The sequence below is a fragment of the Drosophila eugracilis genome, unplaced genomic scaffold, assembly GCF_018153835.1.
Source record: "Drosophila eugracilis isolate 14026-0451.02 unplaced genomic scaffold, ASM1815383v1 contig_2088, whole genome shotgun sequence".
Taxonomy (NCBI): Eukaryota; Metazoa; Arthropoda; class Insecta; order Diptera; family Drosophilidae; genus Drosophila; species Drosophila eugracilis.
The window spans coordinates 4,737,623-4,756,016 of record NW_024572964.1 but is presented as its reverse complement, the minus strand read 5'-3'; the positions used below and the strand labels follow the sequence as shown (position 1 = coordinate 4,756,016).

At 40.7% G+C, this 18,394-nt stretch overlaps 1 protein-coding gene across 3 annotated transcripts in view; it reads left to right on the top strand.

Annotated features, from left to right (window-relative positions):
- The window catches only part of LOC108107736 (tyrosine-protein kinase Src64B), a 34,000-nt gene extending 16,778 nt beyond the window's left edge, over positions 1–17,222 (top strand). For 2 of the 3 annotated variants that reach the window (XM_017215386.2, XM_041817943.1), the window contains exons 4-8: positions 12,318–13,169; positions 15,027–15,243; positions 15,362–15,615; positions 15,679–15,989; positions 16,047–17,222. In XM_017215386.2, coding sequence (XP_017070875.1) covers positions 12,905–13,169; positions 15,027–15,243; positions 15,362–15,615; positions 15,679–15,989; positions 16,047–16,661 — 1,662 coding nt within the window. In that variant the 5' untranslated portion in view covers positions 12,318–12,904 and the 3' untranslated portion in view covers positions 16,662–17,222. The remainder of the gene's footprint in view (positions 1–12,317; positions 13,170–15,026; positions 15,244–15,361; positions 15,616–15,678; positions 15,990–16,046) is intronic. The other variant, XM_017215387.2, reaches the window with a different exon arrangement.
- The last annotated feature ends 1,172 nt before the right edge of the window (positions 17,223–18,394 follow it).

The window sequence follows — 18,394 nt, the reverse complement described above, 5'->3', positions numbered from 1 at the left end:
CCTTTGATGTATTTTTATACCCGTTACTCGTAGAGTAAAAGGGTATACTAGATTCGTTGAAAAGTATGTAACAGATAGAAGGAAGCTTTTGCGACCCTATAAAGTATATATATTCTTGATCAGGATCAATAGCGAAGTCGATTGGGCCATGTCCGTCTGTCCGTCCGTCCGTCCGTCCGTCCGTCCGTCCGTCCGTCCGTCCGTATGAACGCTGAGATCTCAGGAACTATAGCAGATACAAAGTTGAGATTAAGCATAAAGATTCCTGAGGTCCCGGGAGAGCTGAAGTTTATTACAGCATCCTGCCACGCCCACTCTAACGCCCACAAATCGCAAAAAACTAAAATTGCTGAAATCTCAGGAACTATTGTAGATAGAAAGTTGAAAATCAGAAAGTATAATCCTTAGATGACAGCGCATCTTATAGTAGTACTACTATCCGGCCGCACCCACCCATACGCCCACAAGGCTCAAAAGGCGGTTTACGGATTTTCTAGAAAAGCTGATATCTCGGTAACTATAAGAGACAGAAAGTTCGGATCAAGCATGTATGTTTCTATGATGCTCCCAATGCGAATTGTTTTTTTCCGATCACGCCACGCCCACTAAACGCCCACAAAACCCGAAAAACCAAAAATGCAAAAATCTCGAAAACCATAAAAGCTACACAATTTTGCTTAGGAACACGTATTTAGGAGATGCCTCTGCAACTTGCCACGAAGATGCATTTGGCCACGCCCACTCTAACGCCCACAAACCGCGGAAAACTGTGGCGTCTATAATATTAGTATGAATGCCTTTGTTTGACCTTGTATAACTTATTTCTGTTAATATCTATCGATTTACCAAAGATTTTTCAAATCGGAACATTATTTCGCTATTTATGAAGAAATTAAGGTTATAAGGCCTCACATGGGTAGTGACGTCACTATAAGCATACTCAACATACTTCCTCTGACAATAGGTGGCGGCGCCTTGTGAATTACCACTAGGAAAATAATATTTTAAAATTTTGTAAAACAGTAACGGGTATCTTATAGTCGCGGCACTCGACTATAGCGTTTCCTCTTGTTTCCCCCTGTCTTGGGTGAAGATATAGAGTCAGAGACCTGCTTTATGACCGGGCCGAGTGGCAAGTTCTGTTCCCCGCTAGAATTGCTGTTTATTGTATTCCTCTAAATTGTTGTTTATGTCTGCATTCAGACAGCAACTGCAGTTGCAGCTGCACTAGCTATAGCAACGGCAACGGCGTTGGCAACTTGCAACTACAGCAACATTAGCAGAGGTAGCAACATCAGCCAGCGACTCGTCAACAACCTGACAATTTGTGCTTGTCGTCTCTCTCTCGACTGATGGCAAAGTGTGGCCGTTGTTGTATGTTTCAGACAGTTTGCTGTAGTGGCAGCAGCAATAAAAGTGCTAAAAAGTTTCATGCCCCCAGACTGTATCCTGTGCCAAAGTCCTGCCACTGCTGCTACTGCTGCTGCTGCTGATGTTGAAGTTCCTGGTGTGCCCACAGAACATTTTTTAATCTTTTAAAACTGAGCTGCATTGTTGGTCGCTCTGTTGTGCTCTGTGTGCTCCTGCATTTGAAGTTGAGGAAAAGAGCGGAAGAATGCCGCAGTCCACCCCTAAGAACCGTCTGAATCCCAGTCCCCTGGCTGTGTCCTTGCATATTCCTCAAGCCTAATGAGAGCATTATAACTTTGTGACAAACTTTGTTCTGGCTCTGAAGTTGTATTCATTAAATATGAAATGCAGCTTGCAATTTCTTTAGCAGACAACGCTGGTTCGTAAACTAACAGTTGTAGGAAAAGGTTTTTGATTTATTAATTACAAACGAACTTTGGAGCAACAAACTCTCCTGAACGGACAAACCATAGTTTTTTCTTAATAAAAACAAATATGATTTATTTACTCATCGAAATAGTTTCAAATTATGTCTCCTAAATGTACATTTTCAGCGCATTTCAAGTTCGTTTAATGACATTCTTAGTTAGTTAAAGAATTTGTTTTGTTTTCATTTTTTGCCTTCCCTCTTGTTTTGCTTGCTCTTCTGCTTATCTTTCGTTTCATTCATAATTTCTGCCGCATATGTAACTGCGGGGGTGGCTTCGAGTGTCGCAGGATGTACCTGATATGTCCCTGGGGGGGTGGTGGGTGTGCTCGGATGGGGGTTGTGGGTGTTATAAGGCGGTGGGTGTTATGAGGAGGCGGTTGAAACAGAACAGAACAGAACTTTGTCGCGTTGTCAAGCCTTTGTGGCTGTTTTCTATTTATGTTATGTTATGTTACCGCTACCTGACTGCCAACACCCTGACTTTGCCCCACCATGTCTGATGTCTGATGTCTGGCTGGGTTTTGTATATATACACCACCCACTTAACCATTTCCTTTGCAAAATTTTACCACCCCATCAGAATGTCTGCACACGTACACAAGCGTACAGAGAGAAATGACATCAGTGGCAGCCTGAAGCTCAGACTGCATCGTTGAGTAGGAAATTAAATACTTCAGTCGGATGTTTGGGGAAATTTCCGTTTTTTGCCTCGCTTTTCAGCCAAAAGTCTGTTAAAATTTGCCTCTGCTTCCTGGAATTTGTATTCATATTCGATGGAAATTGCACAGCAATTTGTATCGTTATTTAAATTGCATATTTGGCTTAATTCCTATAAATTTATGACCCAACAGAGACTTTCACTCTTGGTTTAACTATCTTTTGGGTATTTCTCTATTTATCAACCAACCCCCTCTTTTTTTTCATTATCGCCCATTCAATTAGTCTGGCTCTAATGACATTTAGCCCGGCTCCCATGATAATCCCCCCATGGTCAGCTTCTGTTTCTGCTGCTGCACTTTTGCCCTAATTTCCTTCGGTCACCCTTTCCTCGTTTTTCCTACATTTTCCCTCCATGTACTTTTGCGTTGCACTGCGCCAAAATTGCAATGGAAGCGATATAAAAGGCAACAAGGCTATGCAGCCTCATTTTGGTTTTTTCTTTTCCTCGAAGTTGGTGTAAGAGGTAGCGAAGGTATGTTGGAATCTGATTAGGTTTGTAACAAGAAGGGGGAATAGATTAAATGGGTCATACACTTCTGTAAACTCATTTACTTTTGATTAAACTCAAATAATATTTCACTATTCAGAATCAGGTATTTCCTAGTCTATACCCTTTATTTTGTAGTTTTTTTTTTTGCTTTTTTGGACACCCTTTTGTTGCCTGTTCAGTTGTTGTTGCGTGTAACACTTTTGCAGCTCCCCAACGCCGCCCCCTCGCAACAAATGTCACACGAATGTGGAGCACGTCATGTGTTTATGCATGCAAATGCAGCCAACACGTTCAGATAGTCGTACAAAAAAAAAGAGAAAAAAATAAGAGAAGGATGGCTCTTTCTCCGATTCTCGATCGCGATTGTTGCCCACATGCCGAGTTGTAAAAGAAAAATTGTAGAGGGGGTGCGACATTACATTTTCGGTAATTTGTCTTGTTGATTTAAACGTGTGATAAGTTCCAGCATAAGTTTGTTGACTAGCGATGGTGGAAAATGTCTTTACATGTCTCAAGCAAACGTGAAAAATTGAGAGATTTAAAATTAGACAGTTTCTAAGCTAACAATTTGTTGGATGTGGAGTAGAAATAGCAATGTTTAAACTTCAACGAAGTAAGAAAAGTGGAACATGATTCATTTCAATCGAAAACAACTGACTAATGAAATCAATATGGAAATTATCGTTATGCTTCCCTTTTCTAAATAAGGGAAATGAGGTTTGTTGCTCAACAAACTTGGTATTCCTTGTCCAAACATTCCCATCTGTATCCAAAAGCGATAGGGGACTGCCCCCAAAGACATGGAGGAACAACGCTGGCGATAAGCGGCCACCCACCTCCACCACAGACCATTAACTGCACTCTATCGATATTCATTTGTACATTTCACTTTTTTATTTTTTTGGGTTTTGGGGTCAACTAACGACTCTCGAACGTTTAAATTTTGTGTTGTCCGATAAGAGGCGACCACATCTGCTGACGCTTCTGTTCCAACTGTGGCGTTTCGGGCTTAATGGCTTATCAGCCGGTTGGTTGAAATACCGCTTTTACCCTCTTCCCACTCTTGATACCCTCACATAACTTTCGGGTGTCGAAATCCCGCGCTTGACCCAATTGGAAGTGCGTCGAGGGACCCACACATGAGAAATGAGCTGCCAATGGCTAAAAGATTTCGTTTTTGGGGGAAAACTTTGAGTAATTGCTGCACTCTTCGGCTGTAACTTCGCCTTCGAAAACTAACCCGCAGACTGTGCGAGGTAGATCCAAAAATAGTTTCCATTTAGCGACTTGGAATGCCACCTCAAAGCTGAGATATTGAATTAATAATAAATAGGTATATCTAAACTAATTTCTTAGCATAATACAACGAAAGGTTACAACAATTAGCAGGATAAACAGGATTATGGATTAATTCCACAAACATTTTTGCTGCTAATTTCTGGATTATTTGTTTAATTTGTTCATTTACTTAGCCTCGCATTGAATTCGACACCCAGAAAGTTGCGTGTGGCATTGAGTTGGGAAAAACGTCAGGATTCAGGATACAGACTTTAATGGCCCATTGTATGTGGGTTTTGCTGTCGTCATGGCCATTCGACAGTTAACAGTCGACGTTGGTAACAGCGACTTGACTGGGCTTTGCCTCCACTTAACTGGTCACTGGCGGCTTTTTAGCCTTTTTAGCCAAGTGCTGACGTCGCGAACGGGATTAACAAAAGCGTGTAAATATTGCCACCTCGGTACGTCGTCGTCGCCGTCGTCGTCCTGGCGCCGTATCGCCATTTCCCGGAGCGCCTGTAATTTGCCACGTCCTTCGCTCCTTGGGTCCTTGTGGGGGTGTTGTTTGCTGCCATCTAATCGCGTACAAATATTGTTTTAATATTGCAGCGAGCTTTCTTTAGTTAGTCCACACCCACATCCCTTTCCTCTGCAGTGAGCTTAACCTGCAATTAAGTTTCTTCATGGCTATGAAAAGGCAGCTCGTGTTATTGTTGACGAAAATTACGGTTGTTTGTACTACCAACAATTGTAACTATTACATGTTCCGACGGTTTAAGAGGAAGTTGCAAGTAAGGAAGGACGATAACAATAGTGGGTTCTGTTACTGCCACAAAATGCAGTGGAATAATAGTTTCTGTATAAAAAGTGTGTAAACTTTAATCAATTATTGTTTTTATATACATTTATTATAAAAAAAAAGGTTTTTATATTTAATGCTTCCCACAAAAAGTGTTTACAAGTTTTAAATGACAAAAAAAATCGGTGTAATTATTGTCATAAACCTACTTACTGCACTGATTACTATAATAATCCCTAGAGTGAAAAGTACTGCCATTCAAAAAGGATTTAATTTTTTTTATTGCCTTATAAAATATTTAAATTTTTCGCAAGCAATTTATTTCCTGAGGGAGATCCTTGAAAACGTCATCTATGGCATGTTTAAGAGGTCAGAATTTTATTACTGGCGCCTTCGGCGTGTTGGATTCACATTTTTCTTCGCCAGATCCATTTCGTCATCGTTCAGCACATTCCACGCCCCCATTTTGCTAACTTGTTTTCCGTTTTTTTTTCCTCTTAGAGTTTTCTTGCCCGTTTTTTCTGTCCCGGCACGCAATGAACTCCGGTTCTGAACTTTCCCCGCCTTAGTCCTGGCTTCCTTATATTTTGTTGCCCTTTTTTTTTATGTTTTCCCGCTGTTGTTTCTCACACGGTAATTAGATTTCTGGGTTATTTTTTGCTGTTCGCGAATTTGTCTTCCCTTTTGACATGGCTTGTTTATTTAGCGAACTAATTACGTCTCTTTGGATTGCCGCCTGTTAATTCCGTACAATCCCTTCACCTCATTCCAACTTGCTCTTAATAAAAATCATAACTTTTAACTTCTAGCCACATACAAATATTTCATTAAAATAAACGCGAATAAGCCGCAGGATGTCTGTCGGTTTGGTTGGCATCTCGCCGCCCGACCGCAGGCGTCTGAGACGGAGGTGGGAACCCATTAAAGTAATGAGCTCATCTCGTGATGTTGTAACACGCCCCCCTTTCTCTATCCCTCCTTCAGGAGTCCTGCCTTTTCGTTGTTTGCTTTCGCGGAGGTTGACAAACCCAAACCACACAGAGATGCTCATCATTGGAGGCAACGCCACACCACAGCGAAGAGCGAAGTGTTATGAGTTCTGATCACGCAGCACTTCCGGTTCCCCTATGTTCCCTCATCAAGCATCTTTTTGTGATGCTTTGGGGGAGAGGGTATTATCATAGTGAGAAATCCCACTGGGAGAATTAGTTTATCAAGGGTTATATTCCTCTTATAATCAGTCACATTCCACAAATATTGATTAAATAATAATGTAAAGTCTAAGTAAACATAAAACTATCGAACTCTTTGGGCTCATATCTACAAACAAGGGTATTTATTCATCGCTTTCACTAGCCTTCTTTCTATTTTCCATTTTTTTTCCCTTATCATAACCCTCACGTTTGCAGGCAACAACAAAAAACTGCGTGAAATTGTGCGTTACAAGCAGGTCACGCCCCCAAATCCGCCCCTAGACAAAACACGTTCCTTCGGCTTTCCTTTTTTTCTTCTTTTCCTTACTGAGCGGCCCCAACTTGCCTTAACCCTTCGCCCCCAAGCTGAGAATCAGTGATTGTAGTGGCGCCAAGAAATAAATCTGGGGAACTGAACCTACCGAAACCCACTGGGAATACCCTACAACCATACGCTTTTGGCCACATAAAACCCTAGGGATATCCTACTTGGAGCTTTGCTTTCTGGTTGGCTTGGCCCAGATTATATAAGATTTAATGGAATTTAAGGGAGACTGAAAATGAGATTTTATGTTGGTTTCACACACAAACTAATAAGCCTTACTAAGTGCAGGGTGCACACACAACAATAAAGGTTATTTTCCATGCAATTTTGGTTGTTGTTGCCTGATTTTATCTTATTCGCTGTTTTTTAGTCAAGTACGTGACTTTTTTTAATTGTGCATACAAACTATTAAGCTTCTCCCTGCAGCCTTCTCCATCTCCTACCCTTTGCTACTTTGCTCTCTACTTTTTCTCTCAGTCTATATATAACTTTAATCTCCATATGGCTGCGGCTGCTCACGCCATCTGATTGATTTTTGTCACATGAACTTGTCGCACTGGCCCTGAAGTCGGTCAATAAATATAGAATTATATTAATATAGGTACACTTGGGGAAAATTTGAGTGATTTAATCATAGAAATATTTGATTTTATTTAGTTTCGATTTTTTCATATTCGGAAAAAGAGTTTTTAACCTTTTTAAGTTGGAATTAAGTGTCTAACGATTTCTGCAGAGTTCTTCAAACTTTATTAATCGTAAATCTTTTTTCTCAGTGCATTAGAAGCAGTGGTGGATTACATTACTCTGGCTTATTATGATTATTGCTTCTAGTTCATTTGTTTAATGGTCTCTCGGAGGCAGAGAACGGAAATCGTTACACAGCCAAGTCCAGTCCCTCGTAAATAGAATCTGTCGAGCAGATCTGCTGTTCCGTGCCAAGACTTCCAGGGAGTTGGTAATAGATACTTGCATAAATAAATTGATTGGTCCCTTATATATCTGGCTGTCAACTTCCAATTTGCTTGTGGCATAAATTAGCTTAATTTATGTGCTCATTCATTAGGTTTCATTTTATTTTAGGCATCAGACGGCAAAGTTCAATTAATTTCAACTTCAAAGAAGTAATTTCCTGTAAATTAATAATATTAAAGTGCTGCTTGATATTTAAATTAAGTTTTTCATGTATTTTCATGCAATATAATAACTTAAAATAAATGCCATTCAATTTGTAATTGGTTACTAAATATTCCACTTGTCTGATTAACAATTTCATTTTCGTAAAATGTATTTCGCAGTACCAGAGAGATGTCATAATTTCATCTACATATTTGTTTTAATGCCAATATAAATTTCCTGTTTTCGATTTTTTTCCTCTTGTTTTTTTGGTGAACTTTTCCCTTGATGCATTATTTATGGGTTTTTCGATATAAGGATAAATGTATAAAATTGATATTTGTTTGCCGACGAGGACAAGCTTACAGTACGTGCCAATAAACACTATGATATATTTATGTTTGCATTTATTTATGACGGTCTAAAGTAAAGTGGCATTTAATATTAAAGCGGCGAGCAAGAAGCCCAGTCAAACGGGTTAAACGCAATGTTTAATGCAACAAATTCAATTTCGATGTCACGTCAACGTCAAACCGAGAATGTTTTATTTAATTTGCAGTGCACTTTATAGGAAGGGGGATTTACTATAGTATATAAATCGAGAATTTATTGTTGTCTTCATTACTTAGACGAAGGAAAATTCATTGGCACACATTTCCGCACCAACAGATGTCCTGGTATATATTTTATTTGTGTAATTCCTTTAGAGGACTAATCGATAGCACGTGACGCTGAAAGGTGAACGACTGTGTCACTCTGGGTTGAACGCACAGATAAGACAAAAAGGGGGAGGTGTTGGGGAAATTGGTGTGTACGAGGGGTGGAAAAAGCCGGCATCCACACGGCAACAGGATGACAACGAGGACGTCACACAAATTGACTTTTTAAGTAGGCAACAATGTGGCTACAGCTGACGAAGGACGACGATGATGATGATGGTAGGGTAGTGGTGGGGCTGCGGCAAACCCAGTATAATAATAATGGAGCGCAATAAAAAAATGTGGGCGAAACAGAACCATTTTCCATTTCCATTTTCCAACGTTTTCCACCCCCAAAAAACCCCTCTTATCAAAGACGCTCTATATTTCGCAGTGTGTGTGTGTTTGTGGCTGTCATCGGGAAATGACGGCATTACGGCATTTACAGTTAATGCCTTTATGTCCTCGAGGATTTGGCCTGACATGCGGTTCGTTTTGGGGACCCCCAAGGGGAATCACATTCTTTTGCATAATATTTGATTTTATTAGACAGTGGTGAGACCATTGGCGCAACTATTCCGGGCCCAGATTGTTAACTTGGCAAAAATGTAGTTCAAATTCTTTGTTTAAAATGCTTGGGGATAAGCAGGCAGAAAACTAGGCTTGAATAAATGGTTATTCCTTTAAGATATTGGAACATTGATTGCCTTTTTTGTACTATGACTTTGTGTATAAATTGGATTTTATGTCTGGGAATAAATAGTTCAATTTGAATTGAATTTAAGAAGAGAAAACCAATTTTAAAATCCATTTACTATTCTGTGGTCCAACTAAATAAATAATTTTATATTAGGTAATCAAATTAATGAATCGAAAACGTTTAGATTTATGTTTGCTCCCACAATTCGTTAAATTAGTAATAATTGGCTTAGCGACCCAGATTTATTGACCTCATATTTTCTATTTTCACATCTTGACACAACCACAAGCTCGCATCATAACTGCCAGGTTTTCATATTCGTGTTGCCGTCTTTCTATCGCATTCAAAGCCGCAATATCCAATTAAGTATTCATTTAGTTTTGTCAACTTGAACAATGGAAATTCATTGCTCGAGTTGCAACAACACAGCCATCAACAACCCACAACATATGACTCGTTTTCTTCTACCTTCTACCCCCCAAAAACTAGAAAATTACATTTTCATGTCAAACACACACATGTACGTATGGTAGATATACAAACACACGCAAATGAAACTGAAACGCTTGTCAGCGGTGGAAAACCCAAAAATTGGTAACTGGCAGTTCTACTTTTCGTTAGCCTGGCCATCAACCCATCAGCTATGATATACTGTTTCGATTCCAACTCTTTGCCAGAAATCCCCAATCAACCATTTGCATTGAGTTTTTGATATGCCAGTGCGTTGGGGTTATAAATCGTTTCGTCCTGTGGCACAGTCTTCAGAGGTCCTCTGTGTGCCACCTGTCGTCCTGGGGGAGGGACCCCAAAAAGTATTGAAGTGGGAATATTATTATAGAGTGGGATTTATGGCATTCACATTGCAGGGACATGTTAATACCCTACACAAAAAAGGGAATTAAACAAAATATATTGCAAAGTATTGATTTTTATTCAGTAACATTTTTCTTTTTCCTAAAAAGAACAAAGAAAAGTCTTTAGATACTAAAAAAAAAAACACTAAATCATCTTTATAAGCTGCTGATAACATTATTACCGTATTATCCTATCATTTTCCATCCCATCGCCAGCCCTTCAACTGTTGCTCTCTTTGTTAAACGTCGGGTAGTAAAAAAAAATAATCCAGTCAGTGACTTTTCAAGTACATCTCATAAAGCTGGCGGACGTAATTGTATAGAATTTCCCAACATTATTGCAGCTTCAATGCTGGCCACTCTGTTTCGTTGACGTCGACCCCAAAAATAAAGGTTGCTTGACCCCCGTTTGGAACTTTTCGCTGTTGTTGCTGTGCGAATGGGTTCATGAACTCGCCGAAAAACAAACTTTGACTTTTTATGGCCAAACGAACGTAAATCCATTCAAAGTTTTATGCTTGTTGTTGGCGGATTTTAAAGCCCTCCACACGTTCTCTGTTTATCAAGTTGAGGGGACAATAAACGCAGACGTCGCGCCGACGAAACTCAGACAGTTCAAATGTCCTGGCACAATTTCCACACTTTAGGCAATGTTGCCCTCTCTGCTGGCCCTCTCTATGCTGTCAAGTCAGTCACACTTTCCACCATTTTCATTTTGGTTGGCATTTTAATGCCTCAGTTGAATGCACTGAAAGAAAATGTAGATAAATACAGTTAAAAGTGAGATGGATCATCCGAAAAATAGGCTAAAATATTACTGCATTTTAATGATATGACCATTTCCCTCAGCTATGGGTGATTAACTCAATCTGGAGTCCCAAAAATCAGGGGAAATGTTCCTTTTCCGAGTGCACCCTTTTTGTTTGCTAAGGATTTAAGAGATGTCCGAGAGCTCACTTGAGGCCTGGGATAAACATGGCTTTAATAATTGACGGCATGCCATGCCAGGCGGACCGGAACAATGACAGGATATTAGCTAATGCCGCAAATGCATCCTGGCAACTGCCGGCGGAGCGACAATTTCATGCCAGCTGCGCACACACAGAACAAATGCGCAACAATAACAATTAAAATTGGAAACTGCAGCAGCAATCTAGATTGTCAAGGGAGTGTGTATGAGTGTGTGTGTCTGGCAGTGGCAGGAAGAGCCATCGAGAGTGGCTCAACCTTGGCCTCACAACAACACGCCCATGCCATCCTCAACTCTGCATTGGAGACCATAATTATCCAATTGAACAATAAACAGATGCCTGCCAGGCTTGAGTCAATAGACAATGGCTATACGGGGCGGAGTGAAGTTGAGCCTGCCCAGCTGGCAACCTTTCAAATGGTTGGTTGGATGCCGCCGCTGTTGTCCTGGTTCTTGTTGTTATGGTTGCTGTTGCAGTTGCTTCTCCTGCTGCAGTTGTTGCAGCGGTTGATGTTGCTGTTGCTCCTGCATTTGGTGTATTGTGGTTATTGTGGCATCGTCGAAAGGTTGTGTGCGACTGTTGGCCTCCGGCAGACGAGAGTGATGAGTTTTCCAAGCCGGGAATAGTGATAGTAGAGATGTCCTTTGGGAAATCTAATTGAGATAAATGTGTGAAGCAAAAATAAGGTTTATAAATAAGTCCTAGAAACTCTAAACATTATCTTTCGTGACAGATATTGGAGAAGCTGTTAAGTAAGATTAACGAAATTCCTATAAAGATGCAATAAAAGGAAACTCAATGGCTATTTTGTGAATAATTTTATTGTTATTTTTATGGCAGATATAAATTCTACAAATGCCAGGTAAAGAATGCTAATTAAAGTAGCTATCTTATGGCACTCGCATAAATCTAATTAAATCGGATATCAAACAATTTATAACCAAATAAATAGGTAAAATCAAGCAAATTATGCCAATTAAAAGTGACGTGTAATATTTAATTTAATATGCAAATCTCTGGGCATCTCTAATGCAAGGGGCTGATGAACCCAAAGCTGCTTTAAGCGAGTACAGAATAGAATCTACATGGGGGATTTCAGTGCATAAACTGAATACGCTTGCCTGCTGGCCAAGTCAAGTGTAATAATGTGCCAAAAACGTTTAGGAAGCCACAGGATGCCGGGACAATTGGCAAAAGGCAACTGTCCGGCTGAGTGGACACGGGTCAGTGGACGGAGGGTCCTTTGTCTGGCTGAAAATGTTTATTTAATGAATATTTATTAACACTAACTAATTTTGGTTTCTACGTTTTTGTTTACTTTCATTTTGGCTCACAGGTGACTGACGACCGACGGCCAGCAATGTGCAGACGGTCGCTGGCTGAAATTGCTGGCAGGACACAGACGCAGACCGCAAGGATCAACCAACAAGTAGCAATCAAGGAGCAGCAGTTGCAACTGTGAATGCAACTGGCAACCAGCAACATTGGACACTTTTTATATACCACAAAACGAAATGCGTTTTTGCAGCTCGGCCAAGAAGAACACACAGTTAGCAGTAGCAGTTGATAGATGAACTAAAGCAAATGCCCTCCACTTGCAGCTTTTGATGCAAACTTAAAGGCAGGGGCCCAAACGAAAAACAAAAAAAAAACATAAACCAACTTGACTGATAGTTTAAACTACTTACTATAAAGTAAATCGAACAACAAACAAACACGGCTGCAACAAATTTATAAATATTCTTATTAAGAACAACTCGTTAATTGCCAAAATATGTGTTGCCCCAACTGAAGCTGAACAAAATATATAGGAACATAATTTATAGAAATAATAATAAAAAAAATAATAGATAAACTTTAAAGGATAAAAGCCAGGAAAAGCTCAAGATCAGGAGTTTGCGCCAGGAGATATTTGACTAAGCCATGGGCAACCAATGCTGCAGCAAGCGACAGGATCAGGAATTGGCACTGGCCTATCCCACTGGGGGCTACAAGAAATCCGACTATACCTTTGGCCAGACGCACATCAACAGCAGCGGCGGCGGCAACATGGGCGGCGTTCTCGGCCAAAAGCACAATAACGGGGGTTCGCTGGATTCGCGCTATACCCCCGATCCCAATCATCGAGGTCCGTTGAAAATCGGCGGAAAGGGTGGCGTTGATATCATCAGGCCCCGCACCACACCAAGTGAGTATTTCCCAGAATTAGAGCCCTATCTAATATGCGTATTATCGTCCATTAGTAATTACAGTGAGGTCTCTGTAAAACTATACGCTATAGAAACTTTATCATTTAAAATCTGATTTAATTTTTATAGAAATGTCCGGTTTACCCACCACTTTAAACTTTTTCAACTTCGTTTCTGATTAATTAAATCCTGAATTAAGGAAGTTAATGATGTTGAAGTTCCACTGTTTGTTTACATATTATCATGCATTAGTAATTAGCTGTTGGCTGTTACTCTCCTGTGCCTTGTGGGTGGAGTGATAATTCCAGCTTTTAATTAGCAATTTGACTTTTTGCCTGCCACAGAGATTGGCTTTTACCCGCTGGTTGGCCTTGTGTTTGCATAAAATGGCAAGCAAGGCAGTCGGGGCAGCCAGGCAACCAGCCAACCAAGCAACTAACTAACCTGCCACATAACCAACGTTCATCCAAGTCATCTAGTACCCTTGGTACCCTTACCTTACCCCACTTCCATAATTAGAGTTTGCCTCCCAGGAGGTTCAGAGGTGGAGTCAAGTCATTTGCCAGGTGGCAACGCAATTCTCATATTTGCAGTGGTAATACGATGACAGTCGTTAACCTTGACCAGTTCTCGGCTGCGTGGCCCATAAAAGAGGAGAGGGACAGGGCAGCTGCTCTTGGTGTTGGCTTAATGCCACCTTGACGGCGATATTGCATACCATATGACACGACATTGCGTTCACGAGACCCTAGAGGATTGGACAAGGAGTTGCAGCTGAGAAAGAGTTTTCCAAGCTTGCCATGGGGTTGCTATATTTGCCACAAGTAAATTCAGCAAGGGAAAATTCCAGTAAAGAACAAATTAGCAATGCAAATAAAGGAGGTTATTTTGAGAGCAGTGACACACATTTTTATTTTAAGCTAAAGTAGCTTATAAAGTAATTCATTCTTTAATTTCTTAAGTTGCCTAGAAACCATTCCAAACTATTGGCTTTTTGCAAGGAGAGCAATTAATATGTTCATTAAGTATGGTTTAAGTTGACCCCTTTGACTAGTATTACCATCATATAGCTGTCACATTAGTGTACCATTGAAATGACAGAATTATTTTGATCTGACCTGTCACTAGCTGAGAATGCAGACCTCGCTGGCAGCCGATTAACTGCTGGCATTTCTATCCGTGACATGACAGTACCATTGCCTTATAGCAGCATATAGCCGACTGTATGGGCTGTAAAGCCGCTTAGGTCGTGTAAACCCATAAAGAGGTTGAGTGCTTGGCCAGTGATTTGTGCCGCCTTTGTTTTGTCAGCACGAACATTGCATTCGGCATGGGTGTGGTAATGAAGAGGGGAGGTATGAGTTTCAGAAGGGTTTTTAAACCAGGGAAAGGGCCAATGCATTGGAGGGCTTCGAGAGGGGCCAAGGCAACTGGCAAAGCGGCGAGAGAAGTTTATTTATGCGTTGCCTTGCTGTTAGCTAAATCAATTAGCCAAATGCAAGTCAGTGCCAAAAATTGTGGCTTGGCAGCGTTCGGGTTCGAGGAACCAAAATGAAATTGTTTCGTTGTTTATGGCGCCCCGGCCCCCAAAAAAGTATGCTATCCAATTTGCAATTTGCAAATTTGGCACCATCATCTCTCCCCTACTTGAACTCATTAAATTCTAATTAAGTTTCGGCCATGGCAAATTGGTTAGTCAAATAGGCAAAGCAAATATTAAAAAAAAATATTATTTCCCAATTTGTCGCCATAAATTGCAATTTAAGGACGCAAATCAAATTTGCCCAGCCAGACGAAAATTGCCACTAACTCGACCTCACTTGCCTCATCCTTCGCTTTCGTTTTATTTTTTACAGCCGGCGTTCCTGGTGTCGTGCTCAAGCGCGTAGTCGTGGCCCTATACGACTATAAATCCCGCGATGAATCCGATCTGAGCTTCATGAAGGGCGACCGCATGGAGGTCATCGACGACACCGAGTCCGATTGGTGGCGCGTTGTGAATCTGACAACCCGGCAGGAGGGCCTCATACCGCTCAACTTTGTGGCCGAGGAGCGCAGCGTGAACAGCGAAGAGTAAGTGCCTGTCTCCTGTTAAATTTATGTGATTTTTAAGGTGCTTCCTTAAATTCTCCAAAAATCACTTTAATTTCTTTAAGCATAGAAATAATCAAATATTAAAATCTTTCCCCAGCTGGTTCTTTGAGAACGTGCTACGAAAGGAGGCAGACAAGTTGCTGTTGGCCGAGGAAAATCCGCGTGGCACTTTCCTTGTGCGACCTTCAGAGCACAATCCCAATGGCTATTCGCTGTCGGTGAAGGATTGGGAGGATGGACGTGGTTACCATGTCAAGCACTACCGCATCAAGCCGCTGGATAATGGTGGCTACTACATAGCCACCAATCAGACTTTCCCCTCGCTTCAGGCTTTGGTCATGGCATATAGCAGTGAGTATAGAGATAGCAATAAGTGTGAGAATGGAAAACCTATTGATTAATTCCCTATCTCTGAAGAAAACGCTCTTGGCCTTTGTCACATATTGTCGCGTCCCTGCCCCAAACCGCAGCCCCAGATGTGGGACCTGGGACCGGAGTTGCGTGATAAGTATGAGATTCCACGCTCTGAGATTCAGCTGCTGCGTAAATTGGGACGCGGCAACTTCGGTGAGGTCTTCTACGGCAAGTGGCGCAACAGCATCGATGTGGCGGTCAAGACTCTTCGTGAGGGAACCATGTCCACGGCTGCTTTCCTTCAGGAGGCTGCAATTATGAAGAAGTTCCGCCACAACCGCCTGGTGGCCCTCTATGCTGTTTGCTCACAGGTAAGTGAGATTAATATATCATAAATATTAGTTACTAATGGTAATGTCTCTTTGCAGGAGGAGCCCATCTACATCGTGCAGGAGTACATGTCCAAGGGCAGTCTTCTAGACTTTTTGCGCGAAGGCGATGGCCGCTACTTGCACTTTGAGGATCTCATCTATATAGCCACCCAGGTGGCCAGCGGCATGGAGTATCTGGAGTCCAAGCAGCTTATCCATCGCGATTTGGCTGCCCGTAATGTGCTGATTGGAGAGAATAATGTGGCGAAGATTTGTGATTTTGGATTGGCGCGTGTTATCGCCGATGATGAGTACTGCCCCAAGCAGGGATCACGGTTTCCGGTCAAGTGGACGGCGCCCGAGGCAATCATCTATGGCAAGTTCTCGATCAAGTCGGACGTGTGGTCTTATGGCATTCTGCTGATGGAGTTGTTTACTTATGGACAAGTGCCCTATCCGGGAATGCATAGTCGCGAGGTGATTGAGAACATCGAGCGCGGTTTCCGTATGCCGAAGCCAACGAATCACTATTTCCCGGACAACATTTATCAGCTGCTGCTTCAGTGCTGGGATGCTGTGCCCGAGAAGCGGCCGACATTCGAGTTTTTGAACCATTACTTCGAGTCCTTCTCGGTCACGTCGGAGGTGCCGTATCGAGAGGTGCAAGACTAAACAGAGTCCAGCCTAATCACTCACATCACCCACACTCTCTCACACGCATACACACACGTACGATATATAAATATATATATATAGTATATAAAGTTATACATATATTATACATTTATATGCATATTTACTATAATTCTTAAGACTTTTTAATGGCATAGTTGCATACCAACCAACCAACCAACCAACACACATGAACTCTATATGTATGGTATATGTATGTGTTTAAGCGTATCTAAACAATTCAGAAACCAACTAAAAAAAAAAAAAAATCAACAAAACGAAAAAAAAAACGAAATCGGAAAAACAAAATTTTATATTTTACACGCAAAACTATTTTATAATTTATATACCTAACTGTATGTACTATGGAAATAGAAAGTATTTAACTAGTTTTTTAAGCTTAAACCAGAAACTAAAACGGGCCGAAAAATGATACCAAGAAATCAAGAACAGTAATCGGTGGCAACTCTATTGAATTTCAAATCGAATACAGCTACAATTTAACGCTACTTTAATCGGTGCTTAGGTTTTATATATAAACAACAATCCAATCCAATCCAATCTATGACTAGAACTTTTTGAACTTAACCTCCTCCCTCTGCTGAATAGTTTCTTCTGATACTTTCCACTCACACACACCCACGACTATCGACTAAGCCAAGTATTATTTGACTCAATCAATCCGTATCGTGAAAACGAACATTTACGTATTTCAAATTGTTGCTAATGCGAAACTCCAATGATGGCATTTACTTATAAGGTGGCGCCCACCCCTCGTCTCTACTTCCAAGTCAGAAAATATAAACGATCTAAAACCAGAAAACATAATAAGTTGCTTCTCCCTCGCATAGTTGAGGCTAGATTAAAAGAAAAACGAAAAAAACGCATTTTGTACAAATCATTGAAAAGATAAAAAGAAGATGAAAAGAAAGCATTTCACATATTTCGTTGTTAGCAATTGAACCAATGAATGTTTATAGTACATTTAAGTTTATGCCAAAATTATTGTTTATTCTTTGTTCGTATACTTAAGCACAAGCAACACGATTGGGCACTGTCCATGTAGTCTAGTTATATCTATTGATGTACAACCTGCAGCGTTGGCCCGCATTTAGTTCCTCTCCAGACCTGCTGTTCCTTGCGTGTGCAGCCCAAATCAATAGCCCGACTCAAGCCATAAGGATAAACTGCTATCTTAAGGGTTTCAAATGCAAAATATCAGACGATAATGACTCTAACCGATCTGTACTGTATCAACCAATCAATCACACTACACTTATACACACCTATCTTAGCCTTTAAAAGATACAGCACACACACACACACACACATGAATCGAACATCGATTGAGGAGACTTCTTTTAATTTATTTGATTTTTGTTATAGTTTTAGTTTGTCGTTCATCGATATAGTACATTACATATAGCATATATTGTGTTGGCCATTGTGTGCACATTCTGTAGCATAAAACCAAAGTTTAGCATTTCGTATTGAGATATATATGTATTTGTAAAGAAGATTTATACGGCAACTCAAAGCATTTCACACGTAAACAACACAGACAGAGATCAGTTTATAGGATAACCAGGCTTAAACAAAAAAAAACTAACAAGAAGAACAACCAATCATTGTATGAAATTGCATTCAAACGTAATCACAACGGAATCACTGCAAATAATTAATTAAAATATTGTTATAATTCACAGGCAAAACTGAAATTGTTTAGCGTAGTT